The following is a 26,943-nucleotide window of genomic DNA, read 5'->3' as shown; positions in this document are numbered from 1 at the left end:
TTGATCTCACTGTAAATCTAAAATGACAGTGATCTTTTTCAACTCTGGCAGGTTGACACAAGCAATTCCATGTGTGACAAGAGGCATTTTTAAAAGGAAATCTCCTCACTTCTCAGGCTCAAAACACGCATGAACAAATACCGTTTTTAACTTGTTCAAGTACATATTGATTTTAAAAAGAAAGATCCTCTAAATACACATTACTATTGAAAATTTAAATATCACATCAAAAATTTATCACAACTCAAATGTCTTTAAACTAGAAATTCTAGTAAAGCACCCTGCCCTAATTCTGCTTTAGCCAAACTACAATGTTCATTTTCCACATTTCTCCTGCAAAAATTAATTTCTTCAGGTTCCTGTGTTAGGTTTCATCTCACTGATTTCAGGCTTCTAGAATACAAAGGTAATATTTGAGAACTCTTAGTGTGTCTCTGGGTCAATTTTTTTTAAAGAAGAAAGATTTATGTGATCTGAAGAGAAACCAGAGTATGGGTCAAAATTTTTTTGAAAGCTAACTGAAGTATACCAAAGTCCTTCAAATGCAAGATCTTGCATTTATCATTTATAATCCTTGTAAGTTATTGAAATCAAAGTAGAAAAAAATCTAAAATTAAAGATAGGGAAAAAATTTGTTTCTATGCTCTTTTTTTTAGGCACAAACCATTATACTGCAAGGTGTTGCATACTAGGTTCAGGACTTCTTAAAACATTTTAGAATAGGATAGATGTTTTCAAATGCTTCATAGATGTCAGAACGTTCTTTGGCACCTATAAAGAAATCCAAGTTTACGTCACATTCAATGCTAAAACAAGACCAAAAACATTTTAAGCCCAAAATATCATGACTCCCAATTACTCTTTTTGATCTGGGGACCACACTGAGCAGTTCATGGAGGACTGCATGTGCCAGGGATGGAACCGGGGCCTCCAGCATACAAAGCATGTGCTCCAGCCCTTGAAGCCAGTTTCTCATTCTCGTTCCCTATTACTTTAAACATGATGATGTCTCTTGTGAACTTTATTCCTGGAATGAAACTTATTCAGCTGCTATGGAAAACAATTTGGTGGTTTGTCAGAGAAGTTAAAGAAATGGCACATGACCTAACAATTCTACTGCTGGGTGTGTGCCCACACAGAGCCCCTCAAACCCCAAACAAACAACAGGTTGTTGAAGGTTGAAGTTCAAACAGCAGGTTGAAGTCTGTCATGGCAGGCCCCAGGAAACAACCCAAGAATCTCAACAATGAGAGGATCAATAGTGGTATACTTGCAATAGAATATTTTGTTTTTTTAATAAATGGAATTATATATCCATACAACTCTGATGAAGCCCAGAAACATATTAAGTGAAAGAAGTCAGACACATGAGCCAGAAATATGTGTCAGAGGGCCTGAGCACTGAACTTGGAGTAACCTGTGAGTTCCACCCAGTACAGACCTGGGTGTGTGTGGGGGACAGACACAAAATGTCATGTATAGTATCACATTTATATGAAATATCACAAATAGTTACATTCATAAAGATTGAATGCAGATTGGAGTTGCCTAGGAGAAACAGCAAGGGATCTTATTTTGTAATGGAAATGTTTGGAACTAATAGAGGGAGTGGTTGCACAATATTGCTTAATATATTAAATATTACCAAATTGTTCACTCTGAGTTGATTTACAGGCAGGGATATGGCTGACTGATAGAGCACTGGCCTTTCATGCATGTGAGAAACCCTGAGTTTGATTCCCAGCACCACAAAAATTTTTTGATGGTTAGTATATAAATTTCACTATAGATACATTTTTAAAAATCTTATTTGCTTTTGGTTTGGGGACCACAGTTGGCAATACTCAGGGTTTAGTCCTGGCTCTACACTCAGGAATGACTCAGGGGACCATATGGGATGCCAGGGATTGAACCTCAGTCATTTGCTGCAAGGCAAGCACCCTCCCCACTATACTATCTCTCTGGTCCAAATTTTAAATAATTTAAAGAACCAAATGAAGTCTGCTTAACTTTACCTTCTTTATTGTTCTGTTTTGAAGATGGTGGGATTTTTTGTTTTGTTCTGGGTTTGGGCTTTCTTTGTTGTTGTTTTTGTTTTTTGAGCCACACCTGATGGTGCTCAGGGGTTATTCCTGGCTCTACACTCAGTAATTAATTTTGCCAGTGTTTGGTTTCTCCAGAGATCATATGGGGTGCTGGGAATCGAACCTGGGTCAACTACCCCAAAGCAAGATAATTTTTTTTAATTTTATTAGAGAATTACTGTGAGGTACAGTTACAGGCTTACAAACTTTCATGCTTGCATTTCAGTCATACAATGATCAAGTACCCATCCCTCCACCAGTGCCCATTTCCCACCACCAATGGTCCCACCATCCCTCCCACCACCCCCACCCTGTCCCCCCACCCTGCCCCACCTCTGTGGCAGGGCATTCCCTTTCTCTCTCTCTCTCTCTCTCTCTCTCTCTCTCTCTCTCTCTCTCTCTCTCTCTCTCTCTCATATTGTGGTTAAAGCAAGATATTTTTTATTGAGTGAAACTAATTAAAAGAAGATGTGAGAACGTGCCTAAAATGGAGAGGCGGGGGGAAGAGAGAGACGGAGAGTGGAGAGAGAAAGAGGGAAAAAGAGAAAGACAGACAGAGAGGAGAGAAAGACCGGGAGAGATTGAAGAGACATGGAGGGGTGGGGGCGGGAAAGTATCTGCCATAGAGCCTAGAAGTAGGCTGGGGATAGTGAGAGGAAAACAACTGGAGACATGGGGTGGGAGGAAAATAAACATGCTTTTTTAACGGCTATTGGATTAACATTGGTAAAGGGATGAGTGTTGAAATATTATGACTGAAACCCAATCATGAACAACTCTTGTAAATCTTGATGATTCAATAAAAATGGAAAAAAAAATTTTTTGAAAAGATGTGAGGTAAGAGGTAAAAGGAAGTAAAAGAGGTAAAAGTTCTCTTGAACATCAAAGACACACAGAGATAAGAAAGCAAGTTACATGTTTAAGGAAGATTCTAGGCTTGAAGAGCAAGCCTGTTTTGTTTTTGTTTGTTTTTGGGCTGCACCTGGTGGTGCTCAGGGGTTAATCTTGGTTCTGTGCTCAGGGGTCACTCCTGGCGGGTCTTGGGGAACCATCTGGGGTGCCAGGGATGAAACGTGGGATGGCCACTTGCAGTCAACACTCTACCCGCTGTGTTACTGCTCTAGCTCCAGTTTTTTTTGTGGTTTTTTTTTTGGGGGGGGGGGGAGTGGGGCACACCCAGTGATGCTCAGGAGTTATTCCTGATTCTGCACTCAAGACTTACTCCTGGTGGTGCTCAGGGTATCATATGGAATGCCAAGGATGGAACCTGGGTCAGGTGACCAAGCCCCAAGATGAGAAGGAAAGTTGAATTTCTGCCCCAGACCCAAACTCTGTAGCATCTCTGAAATAGGGAAAGAATCCTTAAGTCTCAGTAGATTTTAGCTATAACATTAAATCTATTAACTTAAATAGTGAATGGGGGAAGCAATAAGGAAAAGAAAACAGTTTTATAAAACTCGTATTTACACCTGGGCTGGGAAGTGGTATAGTACAGTGGTTCGGGCACATGCAAGCCCACCCAGATTCTGTCCCAGCATTACAGGACTCAAACAGGCCTTAGCACTTAGTCACCAGCCTGGTTGGCTATGTTTCAGTGGAAGGGGCTCCGTACTCCCTAAGCACCTCTTAGGAGCTCCCCAATAAAATGAACCACACTTAAAAGCATTCCATACCATTCCAATCTGAAAGAGTATACAATAGGTCCTCTGTATTTAAGATTCAACCAGCAAAATTACTGTTGTTTTGGGGGGTTGTTGTTACTAAGTTAGGTTCAAAACAGTTACATTAATGTGTGTCTGAGAAACACATTATCAAACTTTTTGTCACCAGACCCTGAACAACATAGTGCTAATTATTTACATAGATTACATTGTACTTGGTTTTACCAAATCTAGAGGTGATTTCGAGTATATGAAAGGATATCCTGGGCCATATGCAGATACGAGGCCACTTTTTGTAAGGGACCTGAACACTTGAGGTTGGAATCAGTGGCTTGAGGGTACTAAGAGAAGCTGGAATAGCAGCACCCTGGCATCCTCTGGGGAGCAGAAAATACTCGTCAGTCAAAAGGAAAAAATCTTGAGATTAATCGTTTTATATAATAGAAAAACAAAGGGGCCAGAGCTATAGTATGGTGAGTTGGGCGCTTGCCTTGCATGCAGCTGACCCAGGTTCAATCTCTGGCATCCCTTATGGTACCTCGAGTCCACAAGGAGTAATTTCTGAGAACAGAGCCAGGAGTAAGCCTTGAGTATTGCTGGGTGTGGCTCAAAGTTCAAAAAAGAAAAAAAAATAGGTTTTTTTAAAAAGTATTATCAAGCACATGTTTTTCACTTACAGCAGAGCCTGGCAAGCTAGCTGTGGCATATTCGATAGGCCAAAAACAGTAACAATAACGGGTCTCATTGCCCTGACTTGAAAGAGCCTCTAATACTTTGGGAAAGACGAGTAAGGAGAAGCTGCTAAAATCTCAGATCTGGGACGAATGGAGACGTTACTGGCACCCGCTCAAGTAAATCAATGAACAGGATGACAGTGATACAGTAATCCAGTGATGTTTTTCATTTCACCCGTGGGAAAATGGAGGTTCAAAAAGGTGATGTTCTCTCTGGTCATAATTGGCAGCTTTGGGAGAAGATGTATATTTTTGTTTCCGGGAGGCATGTGCTCGACAACTGAAGCTGCATTCCTCAGCCCTCAGCATTCCTTTCTTTACACCAACAGGATAAACATCACCAGGATTGTAACCTGATGCTAAAATGAAGGTATAGGGCAAATCATTTCTTCGGGGCTTGGGCCACACCCAGCAGCACTAGGTTCTTATTGGCTCTGTGCTCAGGAGTGACCCCTGGTGGTGCCATGGAGCCACATGCAGTACTGGAGATCAAATTGGAATCACTCTAGCCTACTTTTGTAAATTTAGTCAAATGTTTTTTTCTCTCTGAAACACTGCCATCAAAATTTTAAGGGAGCTTAAATGGACCCCATAGGGGCTGGAGCAATAGCACAGCAGGTAGGGTGTTTGCCTTGCACACGGGCGACCCAGGTTCGATTCCCAGCATCCCATATGGTCCCCTGAGAACCACCAGGAGTAATTCCTGAGTGAATGAGCCAGAGCAATCCTTGTGCATTGCCGGGTGTGACCCCCCCAAAAAATTGACCCTATAGTCATGGTCCAATTAATAGTCAGTAATTAAGTCTCAGTGTTTTGCACCAGGCTCAGATGATCACAGTCTTTGAGGCCAAATCTGCCAATTCTTCCTTCAGTTTATAATGGTACACCTGCTGCCCTATGGGTCTTATTCATTATAGGGCAACTGGAGTTGCCCCACCTGAGGGGGCTGGGGGAAGCAGGATAAGCCTCACTCCTTATCTTGGTGTCTAGGAGTAGAAATTTTATGGCTGGTCACCTGGAGAAAGGACTGGCTCTGAGATTAAACCAACAGGCTCAATGCCAGGTCTGCCACCAACTAGGTTTGAAATCACAGAGCCAGAGAGAGCACAATAGGCTGAGCACATGCTTTGCATGCAGGAGGCCAAGCTTCAAACGTGGCACATAATAATGACATTAAAAATAATAACATGACATGACACATGTCCGTACATGTGTTTCAAAGTCCTAGCTTTCATTTCATGTCTACAGGTGCTTTTATAAGCCAGCAATGATGACAGAAGCCCCCAAAGCATAAAATATTTAGTGTCTGGCCCTTTCCAGGAAAAGTCTTGTTGACCCATTTTAGAACACTACAGCCATTAAAAGCATTTGTACAGTCTGTACTAGCAAGTGAAGCTATAGTGGCTAATAAAAAAGGCAGAGTTTATAAATGAATATCCACATCAAATGAACAAAAATATGAAAAAATATTGTTTTGAATATGCGAACTGAGATCCACTGTTAAGATGTTTTTTTCTCCTTTCATGTTTTTCAGGTATTCTATAATGACACACATTGTTTTTGGAATGCTAGACGAAGCTATTTAAAAAGCAAAGCACAGTCACAGTTACTAAATTTTACCAGAGTCAGAACTAATGTTAGAACTTACCTGTCAGCACAATTTTTCCAGATACAAAGATAAGCAGTACAATTCGTGGTTTTACCATTCTATAAATAAGACCAGGAAACAGTTCTGGTTCATAACTGTTAAGATATAAAGGGAAAAAGATTTTTAAAAAAATAGCTCTTTTTTGCTTCTTTCTTGTTATATTTGAAACTCATTATATTTAAAGCTGCCCTATTAGGGGCCAGAGAGACAGTACTGTGAATAGGGCATTTGCCTTGGTCACCGGCAGGCACCACGGAGTGATCCTTCAGCAAGGGACCAGGAGTCAGCCCTGAGCACTGCTGGGAGTGGACCAAAAAGTAAACAAACAAACAAAAAAACCCCAAAATAATCCTGATACATTGGAAATTCAGGTAGTTTAGGGCATCAGATTTAATGTATTAAGATTATATTAAACAGTATTAAATAAACTCTCTTTCTCATAAAAATAGAGCCTATAAGTCAAAATGTAGGAACAGGGTAGGGAGATCGCTCACAGGGCTGGAACCCAGACTTTATGTGCTATAGTTCAATCCCTGAGTTCAGTCCCTGGAACACTCCCCTCCCCCCATTCCCTGACCACTGAGACATTTTCTGTACACTGCCAAGTGTGATGCCTCCCAAAAGTCTATATACATGTTTTTGAAATTTTACAGTCTCCCCAGTATTGACCATATTTTACATGTACCTATAAACTGTTAACCGTTTTTAGCAGATAAAACCTAAAAAATGTTCTAGACCACTGTTTGTCTTTGGGCCAGTTCTGTATGAACAAAGAAAACTCAGCTAGTCGAAGTTTAAGTCCAGGATTTGCTCATAAGTAGTAACTCACTTGTGTTTACTACTAAAATGTTGCAGGCTTTTCCCTGAAGCCAACCAGGTTCCTATCATTCTGTGGCTAGGAACTACTTCTACACAGAGCAGCCTAGAAGAGAGGTTTCTAGAAAGTCATCAAGAACCTGCAAGAGTGTCAGGAATGGGGGCCAGAGAGATAGTATGGCATTAGGGTGCTTATCTTGCATGTGCCTCACCAGGGTTTAATCCTCAGCACCCCATATGATCTGTTCCAAGTCTGTGAGGAGTGATTCCTGAGAGCAGAGCTGGGGGGTAAGCCCTGAGCACTGCCAGGTGTACATCTTTTACTCCCTGCCCTCTAAAAGAGTTCCAGGAATTAAGCCAGCTTATAAAACTACTCTCAAATTAATGCCTAATGGAGAATTGATACAAGAAAAATAAACCCAAGACTGGAACACAGAGAAAACTCCAGTTGCCCTATAATGAATAAGACCTATAGGGCAGAGAGTGTAAGACTTTGTGTGGGATCCAGAGAGAGAGAGAGAGAGAGAGAGAGAGAGAGAGAGAGAGAGAGAGACAGCTGCATCAGAGTGACCAGACCACCTTGCCACCTTGCTGACTTTATGAAAGACACTGCATATGGACTTGATGGACTTGTATTCCCAGGACATTACTCGACCTGGTTTCAGAAAACTTTGTCTAGACGTCTACCCACTAACCCACCAAAGCCTCACAGATGCTCTGAGAACTAGGACCTTGGAGCCAGGAAAGTGAAGCTAGATGTACAGGAAAGAAAGGCTACTACTTGGTCATGCAGCTGAATCACAGGACTGTTAGGAGGAAACAAAGGTCTTTGACAAATGACCCTTGACCTTCAACAAAAACCAAGGTCTAAGGAGCCAGCATACCGATCCCCTAACTGGAGTTTAAAATTTTTTATTGTCTGCCTCATTTTCAAAAGAAGATAGAGGCAGGAAAGAAGAGGATTTGGGGATCATGGAGTTGGTGCACAAGGCTGGATAAATTCTGTGTGTAGAGGAGCCCCAGATTCTATCCTTAATACCCCTCGTCCTCCCATCACTGCTGGGATGTTTCTCTACCACCTTCCACAGCACTGATGGGCATAGCCATCCCCCTCCCCCAAAAAGCAAAGGGTTGGAGCTGGAGCGATTGCACAGGGCATTTGCCTTGCACGCAGCTGACCCGGGTTCAATTCCCAGCATCCCATATGGTCCCCTGAGCACCGCCACAAGTAATTTCTAAGTGCAGACCCAGAAAAAACCCCTGTGCATTGCTGGGTGTGACCAAAAAAAGCGGAAAAAAAAGACTTATTTTTTTTTGCTTTTGGGGTCACACTTGGCGATGCACACAGGTTACGCCTGGCTCATGCACTCAGGAACTACTCCTGGCAGTGCTCGGGGGGTCATATGGGATGCTGGGAATAGAACCTTGGGTTGGCTGTGTGCAAGGTATCGCTGTGCTCCAGCCCCAGCAAAGGGCTTTTGGTACATTATTTCATGAGGGCCAACAATACCTACTAATCTCTTATACGTTTATTGTTGAACTCCCGACTTCAACTCATTCTTCCTGACTCAGCTTAATTGCCACTTTCCTTAAGAAGTCTGCACTGAGGGCCAGAGCAATAGCACGGTGGGAAGGACACTTGCCTTGCACACAGCTTACCTGGCTTTGATTCCCTGCACCCTGAAGCACCATAAGGAGTGATCTCTGAGCACAGAGTCAGGAGTAAGCCCTGAGCACTTTCAGGTTTTGTGGCCCTGTGTTGCTGAGTTTGTGTTGCTGAACACAGAGCCGGGGGTGGCACAAGAAGTATGGACCCTCTGGAGTACCCCACAAAACAAGTGAGTGAATAAACCTCCACTATTTTCCAACTATATCAGCTCTTCTCTTGTTGGTAGTGTGGCCCTCAAGGAGTGCTCAACTTCTCAGTTAGCAGAATCCACTATTGTCCTTAGCTTCTGTTTTTTTTTTTTTTCAGTCATTCCTATTCAATCCAAAAATCTATCTTGAGTGTACGGCCGCAAAAGCACAAAAGCGGCTGCGTGATATCTCACACTTTATGCCACTGATATACTAAAAGTAAGTAGCACACCACACTTGATGGGGTGTAAAGTAGAAGGCAACTGATTATATATATATGTATGTATATGTATGTATATATGTATATACATATATATACATTTCTCTCTCTATATATAGATAGCTTTATTAGCACACAAAGGATCTAATACAGCTTAATGGCTCCAAGGTGAGATACAACAATTTTCACACACTTTCCTCTAAGGAAAACTTTTTGATCATTTTTAGTGAATTATTTATAACAAGCAATACAAAATAAATTATTTAGCATCTGCCTTTGGGGCAGCCTTAGGTGGTGGGAAGGTGTAATGGTCATGGGATAGGTGTTGAAATATTGAATGTAATAAATTATTGTAAACAATTTTCTAAAAATCTATAAAAAGGAAACTGTACATATTTAATCTAAAAAGTATGGAAACTTATAAAGCCCTCCTTTAAATAAAAAAAAAAATCCAGCTTGCCCAACAAAAGTCTGACCAAAGGCTGGGGCCACTTGTTTTTGCATGTGTGGGATCCTGTTTTGATTCCTTGTAGCACATGATCCCCAAAGCATTTTGAGGGATGCCCCTGGAGGCCCCCAAGCACAAGCAGTGGCCCTGGTGGGTCTAAGCATCCTATGACCTAATTAGCAGTGCACTCTGTGTTAACCATCCAGGTCCAGTAGACTGAGTATTGCTGGGAGTGTCTCTCAGACTCCCTGAGAGTTCCCCTACATCCCCCAACCCCCAAAAAAGTTCTGGGCCAAGACACAGTACAGCAGGTAGGGTTTTTGCCTTGCACATGGTCAACCCAGGTTAGATCCCCAGCATCTCATATGATTTCTGAGCACTGCCAAGAGTGGTTCCTGAGTGCAGAAATAGTAGTAATTCCTGAGCAATGCCAGGTGTGCCCCCAGCCAGAAAAAAAAAAAAAAAACAGAAAACAAACAAAAATAGTCCAGCCAAAATACCAGTTGGATTTTACCTGGAAGCATCCATGCACATGAACAGGGAATCTTATTGTTTTAAGACTACTGAAAGGACTTGAGTCATACATATCAAATGGGACAAGTATTGTAAGAGTAGACAAAGAGAAAAAGAACACAACGGAAAATCAACGAGTCTTTTTAGACAATAAGCTCCATGGGCAAGATCCTGACTGTACTGACCACGGGGACATCTGCTCCAGAGTAGATACCTGGATTGTACTCAGGATGAATTCGACTTCAGGCTCTATGATTTCAAAATTGGAAGTGAGAAAAATATCCAGAAAATTGAAAATAACTACAGCCCAGAAGTATTGGGGAAGGAGTCTGGGAAGGGAGATATTTGTATTCTCTGATGCTAATACACAAATTTGTAGGACCCAGGAAACTCCATTGTTGACTGAATTACTGCTATAAAGTTAATTAAAATTTTAGCAAAAGAGAAAATTTATTAAAGAGGATATTCAGAGCCAAACCAAATATCTGAACCCAAGGAACAGATTTCTCTGAGTGACATCTCTAGGTTTGGTCTCAGCTTATCTAGGCAAGTTCCATGACCATAAAGAAAATAATTCTTCTTTTGGAAATAAGAAAAGTCACCTCTAGTTAATTTGTAACATTTTTAGTTTACTGATTTTTTTTGGACTTTGAGCCACTCCTGGTTCTGAGCTCAGTGAATTCGTCATGGGGTACTGGGGATCAAACTCAGGTCGCTTGCATCTAAACAGGTGTTTCAGCCCATTGAGCGATGTTTCCTGCCCCAACAGGTTGATTTCTAATGTCCTTAGCTCACTGGTAAAGAAGCATTGTTACTACCCTCATCTTACAGAATTAATTTAGTCAGAGGTCTGTGTGCCTGGGAATAGGTAAGGGCCAGAAATATTTGAATCTCTTATCCTGAGAATCCCTGGAGATGCAGGGCATGGTCGGGTCATGATCTCTCATTTTGTTTTGTTTTGTTTTGTTTTTTACCAGAAATTCTGTAAAGATGACAGGGACAGGCTTAGCCTGAACTTTTGGATGTTCTCTTTTACCTTTGTCTCTGTGACAGTGTTCTTTATAACAAGACAAAAGCCACCATCTTTTTGGTCTCAAGCAGTCTCTGAAGTCGCCCTGGGAAGGTGCAGGAGACAGTATCCAGTAAAGCTCAGGGGAGACTTACCCTTTTCTCAGTTGGCACAATGAGCTTAAGGTTTTAACATATCGGCTTGATAATGATAACTGATAACTAAGGTGTCAGGGTTCCCCCCCAGGGTCTCCCAGACACATCAAGAGAGGCCTCATTTTAAAGATACAAAAGCCTGCCAAGGACAAGGTATTTTAATACCCTGACATCAAAGAATGATACATCCACTGGTGCTGTGAGCCTTGAGCCAAGGATGGAGGCTGGGTGGAGAGCATTTAGGAGGAGGAAAGGCGGAAACCGAAAGGAAATCACTGTGAGAATACAACATCAACTTCCTGATCAAACGGAAACACATGAGATCATAAAGCTGGCTTGGCTGCAAGATAGAGTAATGGCCCCACTCCAGTAACTAAAAGTAATGCATCTGGTGAATTTTCATTTTTCCTTATTGGCAAGGATTTTTGGTGGGTCATAGCCACTTGGTGCTTAGGGGACCATGAAGTGCAAGAGATCTCACCTGGGAGATCATGTGAAACAGGTGCTGACATGTGAAACAGGTGCTCCAGTCCTTTGAACTATCTCTCTGCCCCCTTTTGCAGTTTTATTTTTCAGAGGGTGGTGTGGTAACAGGTGGGCACTTTTAATGCAGAATCATCTCTGATCTAAAGATAATGTTGGTAGGAAAGAAACAACAGCACCGACAACTTGGGAGTAGCTACACACATTGTTCTCAAGCCCCGATGAGTCAGAAAGAGGAAGATGAAGTCTGGTTGGCACATAACTTAGAATTCAGGTTGAGATCTTTTGTATGTTTAGAAAAAGTCGATTTAGAGGAAGGTGGACTAGAAGCCCATAACTTAAGCTTCTAGGTAACAAGATGGTACATATATTGAAGATCTTAAAAATAAAGATTTGAGAGCAAAAATGAGCAAGAGCGAGTGACAAAGTGAGTGCAAGTGAGTGAGCGAGTGAGCGAGAGAAATGGGGGAGAGGGCAGGGAGGGAGAGAGAGATCAGTGGGCTGAGCACATGCTCTACATGTGGGAGGTCTGAGTTTGATCTTTGGTACCAGTTGGTACCCTGAGATGCATCAGAGGTGATCCCCTGACAAAAAGAGTTTTAAATTTAAAAAATAAGTTTTAAATTTAGACGTTATCCCAAGACTGAAGAAAAAAGTGATACCTAAAGACTAAAGAGACACTGTCTTGCATGAGGCGGCTATGAGATTGGCATTAGTGGGTTCACCATAGATTTTTAAACAGCTTATATTAAGGAAGAATTGATGCAGGGGTTAAACAATGTAATCAAGGGGGAAATAAACTTGTTTGAAGGACATATAAAAGCTAGTTCTCAGAATGCCCTAAACATTTTTTTTTTTAACTAGAGAAAACAAAAGCAATGGCAACCTTCTCTTCTGGTCTTGTCTCAGGGAACATTAAGGTTGTGCTCTCTCTGCTCCATAGGTCAGAACTGGTTTCTCAACAGCCAAGGGAAAGTGTGGGAGCGAACGACTAAAGTTCAAGATCCAGAGAAGTAAAGAGAATCACCAGTGACTCTCAGCCAGCTGCAGGGCCTTGGCTGGAGGGATTTGGCACTAGGAATTTGGCACGAGGGCAAGGAATTTGGCCTTGATGATGAACCAGCCCCTCTGTGGCCTGAGCTGGATGGGAGAGGCACCAAAGCTGTGAAGGGGGGGTGTAATCTCTGTGGAGGCCATACCCAGTGGTTCTCAGGGTTCGCTCTTGCAGTGCTTAGTTTTAATGAATATGTCTTCTGGCCTATCGGATGTGCTAGGGATCCAGTTGGAGTCAGCTACATGTAAGGTGAGCACTTTAACACTGTACTGCCATTCTTTTTCCATCTTTTCTCCCATTCTGTCTCCCCTTCTGAGTTGCCAAATCTAAAACCCCTCTTTTCCTACCACCATCACCAGCTGTTCCACACTGGTTTGCCTATTGTAGGAATGGACACATCGACCAGTCTAACCTGTGTGCCTCTCTCTGGCAGTGGCATCACCTGTGGACTTGTGATGTAGCCCAGGTGGTAATGTTTTAATAAGGAGTCCAGGGGACTGTAAGTAATGTAACTTTGAGAACCACTACTACTTCAGAAGATGGAACAGATGAAGGGCTCAACCCTTTCACCTACTGGGGCTTAAAAAAAAAAAGCAATAATAATAACCACCTTTTGCTGAAAGGTTCACAATACAACCACCACACCTTGGTAAACTCAGTTGATGTAACAATCCTACCTACTAAACTGCCGATGAGTTAACACCAAGCCTTCCAGCCTGATGGAGAATCTCATATCACAGCTCGCAACCATGTTCTGAATTTTAAAATCCACGAATCTGGCAGGGAAGCCGAGCTTCTGCACTACGCGGGCGTACTTCCTCGCTGCGAGTCGAGACTCCTCTTCACTGGACAGGAGCAAATGTGTTCAAAAAAATTTAGTTTCTTTGTTAGTTGTGGGGGTCATAGGACTATACCCAGAGGTGCTGGAGGGCAGGGGAAACAGCAATTCTTGGGACCAAATCCAGGGTCTCACACATGCAAGGCTTGTGCTCTACCACCTGCACCCACTCCCAGCTCCTAAAGTTTTAATCAGTGTGTCCTCTAGCCCAGTGCTTCTCCACCTTTCACCCACTGTGGTCACCTTCTGATCCTGTCCCCTTCCTCTGATCCCACCCTACTGGTTTGATCCCTGAGCCTCATGCCATGCCCAACCCCCCTTTATGCAATTTTTCACCTGAGTCCCTCTTGGTATCTCCTTGGGGTCCACAGGAGCCATACTACAGACTTGCACTTACACACTTCTGACTGTGATTTTACCATTTGTACTGAGTTTATCTATGTACATTATGAATATGTAGAACCTACCTCTCCTAACTTTTGGTTCATGACTCAGTTAAAAAAAATATATTGTTGGCGCATATGCTGCCCAAGCCCAGGTGCTGCTTGTGCCCATATGGCCAAAGCACATGTGGCGCCTGTGTCTCCTCTTGAGATGTGTATTTTCCTAATTCTGGGGTGTATGTAGGGGTTCTCTTTGCCCTTGGAGAAACCCAGATTCTCTCTTGAGCCCGTTACTCTCTCCCACTTTCTCTACCTCCTCCCCTTCAAAAACCTCAAAAAAAATATGTTTTACTTCAAAACAACCCCCCACCCCATTTTTATGGGTTTTTTTTTGAGCCTATTTGGCAGTACTCAGGGCTTAGTCCTGCTCAGTGCTCAGAGATCATTCCTGGCGGTGCTTGGAGGACCATATGGGATGCCAGGGATCGAACACAAGTTCACCACATGTAAGGTAAATGCCCTATCTGCTGTACTATCGCTTGTCCCCTGAATCATATGGATTTTTGTCTTAATTTGTTTTGATGCCACACCCAGTGGTGCTCAGTGCTTACTCCTGGCTCTGTGCTCAGACATGACCCCTGGAAGAGCTTAGAGGACCAAATGTGGTGTTGGAGATTCAAACTAGGGTCAACAGCTGCAAAATAGGTGCTTTACCCCAGTACTGTATATTCCACCCCTTAATTTGTTACCTTTTACATAAGTTTTTGAAAGTCTTGCTTTAAATTCAGTGAGAGCCAATCTGGAACTCTTTTTCAACAAACCCTCCAGTGATTGTGATACTTGCCATAATGCTGAAGCATCCATATGATCTAAAAGTGTGTGTTATTTAAATGAGACCAACACCCACACAAACAAGGATAACAAACAAATGAAGATGAGGAAGCTACATGCCAACTGAGTGGGAGATAAGCTGTCATGACTTGGGTCTTTGTAAATGAATCATCAAAGAAAAACCCATGAGTGGGGAAGGGTGAATAGGCAAGATCCTTGTGACACTGAGGGAGAAAAGTGGGCATTCAAATTGAATGTGATATTGGATAGATGTATGCATGAAATGATCATCGACAGTACTGTAAATCGTCATACCTCAACAAAACCTCAATGGGGGATGAGGGCAAGAGAGATACACAGCAAGTAGGGAATTTGCCTTACATGCTGCAAACCCAGGTTCAATCCCTGGCATCCAATATGGTTTCCTGAGCACTGCTTGGAGGAATTCCTGAGTGCAGAGCCAGGAGTAACCCTAGAGTACAACTTTTTTTTTAACTTCATACCCTGACACAAGTTATACCATTTATTCTTTACCAATAATGTTTTAAGGAAGGAATTACCTGCACTGTACAGATGAGAGAATACTCACAAAGAGGTTTATTAATTCACTCAAGTGTATCACACACTCACACACACAACACTCTTAGCTGCAGCCTCTCTTGTTGGTTGTTTATCTTAGAACACTGTCTTCTCTACTACTTTGGGAGAAATTGCTCCTTCTCTACAAGCCCCCTTCTTTTTGCTTTCTCTACTAGCTCATGTGGGTTTTGCTCTTTAAAAAATATTCCATTTAATATCACAAAAATCACAGACACAAAGAAACAAAGGTATGACTCAAAAAACAAAAAAGAAAAGAAAAAACCCAGAAAAATGGGGACTAGAATAACCAACCATGGGACAAGAGAATTAAAGTTCAAGGATTAAGGCACTTGGCTTGCACATGTACAACCCAGATTCAAATCCCCGGAACCACTTATCGTTCCCCAAGGAGCCCTAACAATGATCCCTGAGCACAGAGTGAGAACTAAGCCCTGAGCACTGGGTGTGGCCCAAAACACAAAGGGGAAAAAATAAGAAAAATCAATTATGTAAATACCTCCAAAATTGCCCAATTTGGGGCCAGAGAAAGAGTGGACTGGAGTGTATGCTTTGCTTGCAGGAGACCTGGGTTCTGTCTCGGACACCACATGGACCTGAGGTCTACCAGTAGTCCTTGAGCATTGGCCAGGTGTCCCACTCACCCAACCAAAACCTAAACCAAAGACCTTCTCAGTTTTGCTCCAACTTTCACACACAACTGTCATTTCAAATTCCAAATCTGTGTCAGAGAACACAAAGTCCTGAGATGGGAGGCTTTATTTTCACGAGATGCTTATCCATTGAAACAGCAGCATGGAAGAAGGAGTTTTCCAAACAGGGCACGGTCTGGTGTGTAAACCATGTGAACTCCAGCCTCCTCCTGATTGTCAGAGCTTTAAACAGAAAGCCAGAGTCCCTGGAAGCAAAGTCAGGTGGCACTGCTTTCACTTAGGCCCAAAGACAGCATCCTTCCTTTCCTCCTTTCACAACACAGCCCTTCTGTGAGTTTCTTCCCTTTCTCCCCTGCCCTTCTCCCGAATTAACTCCAGAAATGGCTGCAGCAAGGCCAGATCCCCCAAAGAGCAATGAAAGAAACTGCTTCCATTTTGAAAGACCATTTGCCCAGCTGACCCATTCCGTTTCTCATAATGTTCCCTCTCATGTTTATTTGCTCAGATTTTGAGAGCCTACATAGCTGTGTGTTTTCTTGGGACATTAGCTGTGAATATCACACATTAACTCTCATTGTAACAACTCACAGAGAAAGCCTCTATACATGCTCTTCTGCAAACATTAAAAGGAGATTAAGAACCCTGAGATGTCACCACCAGCAGCAATAACCATTGATAAATTCCACCCTTCAGCACTTTTCCTATGCAAATGAAGGTATTCTGCAATATGTAAAGTCTAGCTATTACAACTAAAAAGAAAGGGTAAGGGCCAGGGATGCAGCTCAGTGGCAAAGTGCATGCCTTGCATGCATGAGATCTGGGTTCCATCCTCAGCACTACAAAACAAAACTACCCAGAAACTGAAATAAATTTGATACATTTTTATATTCTTATATTTCTTATGCCATAAATTATTATATTTCTTAAACTAACCAAACTTTCTCAACTCTTTAGCTAAAACACAAGAACCAAGTTGATTCGATATGTTCTGACATGATCTGAATCCTGACCTATGGAATTCACTATGGAATTTTAGGAACCCAATAAATTCAGGTAGGGAAAGATACTCATGAATATTTGTGTAACATGAGCGCATTTTTGAGGTGAAAATTAAATTCAAAATTTAGTTGCTTTCTCTCACAACTTTTAACACAATGTGACTATTTTCCCAACTCGATAAACATGTCCATTTGCATGACTAAATACAATTCCGTTTTGAAACTCCATTACTGGAGTAACTTGTTTTCCCTTCATGGTGAACCTGCAGAAAGGAGTTTCCTTGCAGAGACCTTGTGAAGTTATCCAGTGACTTAAAAATAGGGGTTTAGAGGTTAAGAAGATGTCACCAGCAGTAGAAAGCAGGCAGAGCATGTGCAAAATCCCCTTTGCATCCCCAGCACTTCATACCCTCCATCCCCAGCTCTACTGGGCTGTGGCACTAAACTGTCAGCCAAGCACTACTGAACAAGCATCCCTGGGAGTTGTCCCAGCACCCTCTGAACGCTACTGGGTTTAGGCCCTGTTTTAAAAAAGAAAGCAAAAGGCAGATTTCCTGGGCAACAAATACATAAATCAACAAGAGAGGAGACCAGAAACTTACTCAAACATAAATGAAAAACTTCAGAATGAAAGGATACTTGAAGAGGAAAAATAGAGTAAGAACAGTGTTCAATTAATGTGAGGGGCCCAGGGAGATGGCACAAAGAGCTGGACTGCATCCCTGGCACACAGAGGACCTGGCTTCATTCCCCCATGCTACATAGTCCCCAGGTACCACCAGGGTGGCACCTCCAAAGACAGATGGGGCACTTAATGGCACAACTGACATTTATTGTAAATTGAAACAAAATTCTAAACCTACTCTAACTTGGGCCTGCTGTATGCAAAAACGTACATTCAGTTTATTGAGTCATTTCTCCAACCCTGCATAAATTTAATTCCTGTGAAATTTGAGGTAGGGGGCAGGGGAAACCACGTTGCCCTTTGAGTTTGGGAGGGGTGGGGGTGAGGGTCACATCCATCAGTGCTGAGCAGCTATTCCTGATGGTCATAAATTTAATTCTTGCAAAGTGCTTTTCTCCAAAGTATGTTTCAGAACACGCATGTTCCAGTTTTAGTATGAACATATTGGTCGGGGGAAGTGGGGTGGGTGGGAAAGACTGTTCATCCTACCTTTTGGCTCCTGTGCAGACCATTTTCCCAGAACCAAATATAAGGGCTGTTGTCCTGGGCTCTCGGATCCTCATTATGACAGCAGCAAACCGCTACATACAAACACCAAAAGGAAAATTAGCCTCTGCCCGAAATTATCTTTATTCCAATGGAAAAGCTGAACTGATATTAATAATTTTATAATTTTTATTTATTTTGGAGAGTGTTACACCTGGAAGTGCTCAGGGCTTACTCCTGGCTCTGTGCTTAAGGATCACTTTTGGCAATATTCAGCAGACCATATGTGGTCCTGGGGATCAAACCCAGATCAGTTGCATGCGAAGCAAATACCTTACCTATTGTACTATTTCTCTGGGCCAGGAAAACATTCTTACCTGAAATTGGCTATGAAAAATAAAAATGTACTTGTTTGTTTGTTTGTTTTTGGGCTGCATCTAGCAGAGTTCATGGCTTACTCCTGGTTCTGACTTCACGGATAATTCCTGGCACTGCTCAGTGACTGTATTTGGTGCTGGAGATCTAATGGGTTAGTTGCATGCAAGGCAAATGACCTACTCACTGTACTTTCTCTCTAGCACTCTTATGTTTTTTAATTAAAATTTTTTTCAAATTATTTTTTATTTTTTTAATTTTTAAAATTTTTTAAAAAAAATAATGTAGGAGTACTGCTATTTGTTCAGTCATTGATTAAGCTGTTTGAATTGGGCATGAACTCCACAGCACTCTTATGTTTTGGGGCCATGCCCAGCTGTGTTCAGGGCTTACTCCTGGCATGTGCTCAGGGAGCATTCCTGGTGGGTATATATGGTGCTGGGGCCAAACCTGGATTGGCCATGTGGAAGGCAAGTGACTTACTCACAGTACTATCACTCTACCTCATCTGGTTAACATTCTTAAGAAAGTTTAGTCCACAGCCAGAATTCCTTTGGCTATCAAGTCCAGGTTTGGACAGATCTTGTACCATGAAGTAAAATGAGAGAGCATATGATATTGTGGAATAAAAAGACTTTATATACTAGGCTAGAGTGATAGTATAGTTGGTAGAGTGTTTGCCTTGCACACAGCCAACCCGGGTTCGATCCTCAGCATTCTACATGGTCCTCCAAGTAACTCAGGAGTAATTCCTGAGTGCAGAACCAGGAGTAACCCCTGAGCATCACTGGATGTGACCAAAAAAGCCAAAACAAACAGAAAATCATAATAAAATAAAAGACAATATATTGATTGCTCAGTTGTGTGCAAGCATTGCTACAGCATTAGACTCTTCATTCAAGCCTGTGTTTCTGCCTTTATCAGACTCAGCTACATAAAAGAGATGCTACCTTGCAGGTAACACAAAAATTTAGATGCCAGGGACCAGCTCAAAGGAATGGAGGGAGGCCTTGCATGTGCAAGACCCCAATTTAGATCCTTGACTCTACATGTTCCCCATGTAAAGCACTGCTGGTGGCCTCCAGCACTTACGGCCTGAGAAGCTCAAGAATGGGACCATTTGGCCTGGTTGGCCCAATTTCACCAAGAGTGGCCTCCAGAGCACTGCTTGGGAGAAGAGAACACCTCCCTCCCTTCCACCCCAAATCCAAAACAAAAATAAGTTCAGATGTCAGAGCCACTACCAAAACACAAAAACAAGTCCTCAGTACAAAAATAGTTGATGCTGGTAAGAACTTTAGGACACCTACTATTATGGACATTTTTGAACTCCCTGAGTGGTCTACCTCTCAGGACATTGACCTTTTCCTTAGGGACCAGGTCTTACTCATCTTTCACTTCTGTACTCAACTCTCCAAACTGTTAAATGTTCATTGGATGAACAAATCTACTTCCTAGGTAAATGGGCCAGGACGCAAGCAAGAATGAACTTTATTGGACTTCAAGGGGGAAAATAAATCCCTGGATATTGCAATGATAAGTAAAAGCTTGAACATTACATGTTAAACAGTCTTGCTATCTCAAACTGTAAATTGAAAATCTAATGTCAGGTAGGTGGGACATTTAGAAAAAATTTTTTGAGAGATCAGATTTTATTTTCAGGAATCTAGCACCCCCCCCACTGTCAGACCGAAAGTAGTTGGATTGAAAAATCTTCTTTTGAATGACATGGTCTTAACTTTAGAGACTGCTAAATCACTATTTTATTCAGGTTGATGAGAATATTTTTTTGTTGCTTTGGGGCCATACCTGGCTGTTCTTATAGGGCTTACTCCTGGCTCTGTGCTCAGGGACCACTTCTGGTGGGCTTGGGGAACCATATGAGGTGCAGGGATCAAACCCAGGTCTGCTACATGCAAGGCAGGTGCCTGTTGTACTGTTGCTTCAGCCCCAATAATGAGACTATTTTTTAAATTCAAAACAGAACAGGACAATTAACATTTTGAGTTGCCAAAATTTTTAATTTTAAGTCAGGGGCCATAGACATGTATGGCAGGTAAGGCATTTACCTTGCACTTGGCTGACCCTGGTTTGATCCCTGGTACCACATATCATCTCCTAAGCACTGCCTGGAGTTATCCCAGAACCAGTCAGGAGAAAGACCTGAGCAAAGCTATGTGACCCCCCTACCAAAATATAAAAATATCAAGGGCTGGAATTATAGTCCAAGTTGTAGAGCTCAGGCTTTGTATATATGAGGCCCTGAATTCAGTTTCTGCCCCAAATTTGCACACACATACTCTCCATCCAGCACCCCCAAATGTGGCCACCACAGTAAAGCCAAATAAAGAAGTCATTATCATGATCATATGAAGCAAGAGTAAAACTTAAATAGATTTAATTGCTGAAAGGAGGACTGAGAAACCTTACCTTTGGGTTATATTCTGCATTTTTTGCATGCAAGGCTATTTTCTTCAGATCCAACATGCAGGCTAGGTTTACAGTGGAAACTATATTCCTGAAGAAGTAAATCAACTTAGAAAATTTTATCAGACATTAAAAAATACAAAGGAATTAAAACTTACTAATTTAATGTCATACATTGTATATTAGAAATTATTCTAAATGTTTGTGAGATGCCTGGTAACATGATCTCTAGTAAAATGTAAAATCTCAAATGTAAAATAATCAAGTGCTATAATGTCCTAGTTTAAAATTAAAATTTAAAAGATTTTAATTTCAGGGTCACACCCAGCTCTGCCCAAGGTTTACTCCTGGCTCTTGCTCAGGGATCACACCTGGGGTGTTCAGGGGACTATATGGGGGTTCTGGGTATTGAACCTTGTTGGCCATGTGCCAGGCAAGCACCTTACCTGCTGTACTATCACTCTGTCCCCCAAATTTAAAAATTTTAAGGCACTGTGATTTATAGTTACTCATAGTTGAGTTTCAGGTAAACAGTGTTCCAATGTTCCAATCCCACCACCAGTAGGCTATTAAAATTTGAATTAATTTTAAAATGATGCCTCAAAATAGCACAATTCCAAAGCTCCAAATTGAATCTGCAATTTTACATCTTTTCCTCTTTTTTTCCTTCCATTTAGGGCCACATCCATCAGTGCTTAGGACTTACTCCTGGCTATGGACTCAGGGATCACTCTTGACAGGGCTTGGGGGACCATATGGGTTGCTGGGAGTTGAACCCAGTTTAGCTGTGTACAAGGCAAATGCCCTATCTGCTGTACTATTGCTCCAGCCCCTCAAGTTTACATCTTCATATACTGTCTGCTTGTCCAGTTCTAACTACAATTTTCAACAACTAGAGTGCTTTATTATCAACAATAGACTCTCTCACAAATGTATAAACGTATACATTCTTCTTTTATTTGGAGGTTGTGTGTGTGTGTGCGATTGGTCCATGCCTGGTTTTGTTCAAGGATCACTCCTAGCAGTATTTAGGGAAGACTATGTGGTGTCATGGATTGAACCAGGGTTAGTCATATGCAAGACACACACCTTAATCTTTGTACTATCTCTCTGGATTCAGGAATGTTTAAACTCTTAGTCCCTCTCTTTAGAGGATTAAGAATTAGTGTTTCATTGTACAGAGAACCGAATTGTCAAACTCAAAACCAGTTAAGAACTGATAAATGAAGTCTTATATTCTCTTCCCTACACTTTTTTTTTGGCTTTTTGGGTCACACCTGGCGATGCACAGGGGTTACTCCTGGCTCTGCACTCAGGATATACCCGTGGTGGTGCTCAGGGGACCATATGGGATGCTGGGAATCGAACCTGGGTTGGCCGCATGCAAGGCAAATGCCCTACCTGCTGTGCTATTGCTCTAGCCCCTCTTCCCTACACTGTTATCCTGAAATTTGTTTGCCACATTCAGTAAACAAATTTTGGAACTCAAACAAAAACCAGTACTTGTAAGTGCCACCCATTAAAACAAACACCCTAAAGCCTCCACTTACTGCAATTGAGGCACCATTCCAGAGCATTCTGAAACAGCATTCATAGGTGTCATGGGAGTTATGGATGTCAGAGGCAAGAAGCTTGGTTTATCGGGAGACAGAGGAACTGAATCTGCATCACCTGGATTTTCATGGCACTGGGAATCTGGTACATTGCTGCTGGTTAAGCCCAAGCCAACAGGAAGCTGGTCAGGTAATAGTGATCCCTTTGGCTGACTGTAAATTTTGTCACTTTCTTCAGCTTCATGCTTGCTTCTAATGTCATTCTGGTCTCTATTTTTTTGGGTAAGTTCATCTGGGAGGAAGCTAAGATCCATAGCTGAGAAATCGCCAGATGCCTCTTGGACTTCAAGATGTGAATTAAATGCAGTCTCTGGATTGGATGGGTGAGGTATGTGAACATCACATGGCACAAGTGGATGGAGCAGGGGTGGCCCAGCAGGGGTGAGGTCATCCTAGGTCATTTGAAAGACAAAGCACAACAAAGAGAACAGTAAGTCACATCAAAGGAATACCTACCAGGCAGTTCACAATAGCTGATATTTCTGCCTCTTTCCATGAAATAGCTTTAAAGGTTTATTTGAGGGTCACAACACACTTAACAGAAATAGTAGAATGATTCTTAAAATACAGGAAAAAATTTTATAAAATGGATTTCCCACTTTAGTTTCCTCCATTGTAAGTTGACACTTTAAATACAATTTTGCAAGGCTGGGGACACAGTACAGGGGTTAAGGTGTTTGACTTTGCATGAGTAAGTTTGATCCCAGCACCGCATATAGTTCCATAAGCATTATCAGGAGTGATCCCTAGGCACAGAGCCAGGAGTAAACCCTGAGAAACACTAGGTGTGGTCCCCAAACACCCACATCCAAATTTAAAAATAAATCCAGCTTTGCAATAGAAGCAATTATACAATACTGCAATTCTGAGCACTTTGAAGAGAGTAAAATTTCTGTCCTAAGTAAAATTATGTACTTTTGTTAACTTAAAGATTATTTGGAAAAAAAAGATTCTTTGGGAGTTTAATATGATTTAAATTCATATAGAAGCACTAAAGGAAATTTAAGATATAGACCTGAGTACTAATAAAGACTCTACTGAAGACCTCCCACTATTCCTTCAAGTCAAAGGATCGAGGGGCCAGAGAGATAGAACTGCAGGTAGAGCACTTGCCTTGCTTGTGCTTGATTGAATTTGGGTTCAATCCCCAGCCTATATAGTTCCGCAAGCACTGCCAGGATTGTTCCCTGAGTGCAGAGCAGGGAGGAATCCCTGAGCGCTGCCAGGTGTGGCACAAAGTCAAAAGCCAAAAAAGAAAAAAGAAAAGTCAGAGGAAAAAAAAATCTATTTAAAGGTGTTTACCAAACGTTGACATTTCAATGGTAACAGTTGGAATCAGTGTCTTGTATTTCCAGTCCTGGGAAGGCTGTTCAACTTTTATTGCCATAAAAGCAGTGGAGGTCTGTTTCATGGGCTTGTTATGGAAAAAATTGATTCTTTTGGCATAGCTCTTCCCACTTGCTTCACAAGAGTTGCAGGCCTACAGTCTAGATTCTGAACACTGCTTGCAGAATAATCTCATCCCTCCCAAGACCGTATGATAACTGTCATCCGTGTCTGGGGTTTCATCTTCTGGGTGTCAACCTTCCTCACTTAGGGAATGTCTACAGCCTCCACGACTGTTCTGTTACAAGGCCAGCAGATGGCAGGGGTGAGCAATGATTCAAAGACAAACCTTTCAGAATGCAGTAATGGTCCTGAGATTTCAACTTTATTTTGCAGTAGGGGGCATACACCCAGTGATGCTGTGTGGATGGGGGTACCTGAGGTGCCAGTTGAAGCTCTGCATAAAAAATTCTGCATTCCAACTTTTGGGGGGTTTGTTTTGGGATCACCCTTATTGGTGCTCTGGGATCACTCCTGGCGATGCTCAAGGGACCATATGGAGTGCTGGGAATTGAACCTGGGGCAGCCACATGCAAGGCAAGCTTCCTACTCGCTGTGTTATCTCTCTTGCTCTCCCATTCCAATCCTTTTTAAAAAGTCAATGAATTTTTGTTTAATTTTGAGTTGCATTTCCTTCTTTTGTCCATTCTACACTAAACTGAAGTCAGTATTATCATTTTCACCATGTTCTGCTAAACAAATATGCCTAATCCAGTTATGTTTGCCAATTCATGCAATTCCCTTATGTCATCTACCCCATTCCTTCTGTCATCTTGACTTGTGCAGTTAGCCATTTCCTCTCATCATTCCACCCCACAGCTTGGACCTAAGAAAAGTGGGGACCAAAGGTGTTGATCCCTCTTTGTGGCCTGCCAGCCTCTCAGCTCCAGTTTATTCTAAGGCACTAACCGCTGCAACAGCATCTTCCCTCCTCTGTGCACCCTGGCATAGAACAGGGTAAAAGCACTCACATAAGGACTTTAAGTTTCAACAAAGAAATAAAGGCAAAGGCAACCAAAATAGCTGATGGCCGTACAGCCTGGCCTGCCTCCTTAGCTTACCCACAGGGACACACTTTCGGGTGTGGACTTACCCTGGGCATGTCACTGATCCCTTGGCCTCACAACTGAAGGTGGTCAGGCCTTCCTTCCTTGCTTGCGTGCTTCCTTCCTTCCTTCCTTCATTCCTTCCTTCCTTCTTTCCTTCCTTCCTTCCTTCCTCCCTCCCTCCCTCCCTCCCCTCTTTCCTTTTCTCTTTTTTTCATTTTTGGGCCACACCTGGCAGTGCTCAGCAGTTGCTCTTGGCTCTGCACTCAGAAATTACTCCTGGTGGTGCTCGGGGGTACCATATGGGATGCAGGGAATCAAACCCTGCTCAGCTGCATACAAGGCAAGCACCCTACCCTGTACTATCACTCCAGCCCCTGAAGATAGTTTCTGTTCAAGTACTTTTGCTGTGCCTTCAACTCTTCTGTCCCAGAATTTTCCCACATTGACAAGTTCTTCTTTGTTCTATCAAATACTTCCTGATTTCTACCCCAGCACTAATCATTGTCCGTTTGATATGTACCTTCTGCCCTCCCCCTGTTACTTTCTCTTTTCTACCATACTTTAATGTAAAAAAAATTTTTTTTTTCAAATGAAAATACCATCACAAACTGGGCTGGAGGGATCACTTAAGGGCTAGTTTCTGTTCAAGGGAAACTCCGGTTCCATCCACCTTACCACATGGTCTCCTGAGGATCAGTGGGAGCAACCCCTGAGCAATGAAGAGGTAGTTCTCAAAAACTACTTGTGTGACCCCCCAAAAACCAAAATGATCACATTGAAAGTCACAGGTGCCTGTAGTTCATGCTTTGCCTCCACCCCTAATCCCTGACAACCTTCCCCTGCCCATTACACTTGTAGCCACCAGAGATCCTTTTTTAGGGGAGCTAACCTGGCTGTGCTCAGAGTTTACTCCCCATGGGCTCATGGGGCTATATGGGGTGCTAGGGAACCAAGCCAGGTCAGGCACATGCAACGTTCTTTACCCACTTTACTATCTCTCTCTCTTTCTCTCTCTCTCTCTCCAGTTCTGAGGTCCTTTTTTTCCCTTTTTGGGTGGTTGCAAGGGGGGTACACATGGCAGTGTTCAGGGCTTATTCCTGACTCTGCACTTAGGGATCACTCCTGGTAGGCTCAGGGGACCATATGTGGTTCCAGGAATCAAACTTGGATTGACCCACATGCAAAGCAAGCGCCTTACCCATCTATGGATCTCTAGCCCACTCCTACATTTCCTGAGGTCTCCCTGTTGGCATCAAAGGCTGCCACCCCTTAGAAAGTGCAAAATCCATGCCCACTAATGGCCAATGTGCAGCATCCTAGCAAGACAGCTGCACAGGCTGGGGCCGCCGCATCTAAGTTCCATCTGAGCACCGGGCTCGGGAGCCGCACTCGACCAGGCTCAAGTTCTGGCTGGTAGCTTTAGGCACCACTTATGCACCTCGGGTGCATCTGTTGGGATCACTTCCAGCGAGACTCAGAGGCTGGGGTGCGCTGGGTTGGTGGTGGTGGTCTGATCTTCTGCAGGCACTCAGAGCACCGAACTTTCTGTTTTCACCTGGTCAGGCCTACCTCTGAAAGTTGCTAGCTGTCTTATGAGAATGAAGACAAAGCACTTAGGACCTGGAGTTTCGAAAGAGGAGGGGGACATGGGGCCAGGATCCGGTAGCAGTTTCCAGGCTCACCTGGCTGGCGCACTGGTCCAGGTAGAGCTCCAGGTACGTCTCATCCTCACCCTCCATGGGCCAGGTCCACTGCCTGTGTGGAGGCAGGCTGACCTGCCGCAAAGCCAGGCTGGGTGCGCTGGGCGCGTGGGAACCATTTATCTGCTCCAGCAGCACGTGGCGAGGTGGGAGTGGGGGTGGGGGGATGGGCGCAGGGTAAGTGCCAGGTGCATATGTGGGAGCTGGCCAGGGTGGAGAGTGGGTCCCGCCCCGCACACC

The 26,943-nt window shown here is 42.8% G+C and overlaps 1 protein-coding gene across 1 annotated transcript; it reads right to left on the bottom strand.

Moving 5' to 3' along the window:
• Positions 1-694: 694 nt before the first annotated feature.
• On the bottom strand, positions 695-26,742 carry TBPL2 (TATA-box binding protein like 2). Its single transcript, XM_056134355.1, has 7 exons — positions 26,686-26,742; positions 22,506-22,960; positions 20,959-21,046; positions 18,157-18,248; positions 13,360-13,527; positions 6,128-6,222; positions 695-771 (listed from the first exon to the last, which is right to left on the bottom strand). The coding sequence occupies exons 1-7, from the start codon at positions 26,740-26,742 to the stop codon at positions 695-697; spliced, it is 1,032 nt and encodes a 343-aa protein (XP_055990330.1).
• Positions 26,743-26,943: the final 201 nt, after the last annotated feature.

Source organism: Sorex fumeus, unplaced genomic scaffold, assembly GCF_029834395.1.
Source record: "Sorex fumeus unplaced genomic scaffold, SorFum_2.1 ptg000098l, whole genome shotgun sequence".
NCBI lineage: Eukaryota > Metazoa > Chordata > Mammalia > Eulipotyphla > Soricidae > Sorex > Sorex fumeus.
Note: the sequence above shows the minus strand (reverse complement) of the source record. Positions and strands in the feature narration are given on the sequence as shown.

Coding starts and splice junctions, on each gene's coding strand:
- TBPL2 (XM_056134355.1), bottom strand. CDS start 26,742: ATGGAGGGTGAGGATGAGACGTACCTGGAGCTCTACCTGGACCAGTGC. Junction 21,047..22,505: donor GGAATGGTGCCTCAATTGCA/GTAAGTGGAGGC, acceptor TTACTTCTTCAG/GAATATAGTTTCCACTGTAA. Junction 18,249..20,958: donor ATGCAGAATATAACCCAAAG/GTAAGGTTTCTC, acceptor GTTTGTATGTAG/CGGTTTGCTGCTGTCATAAT.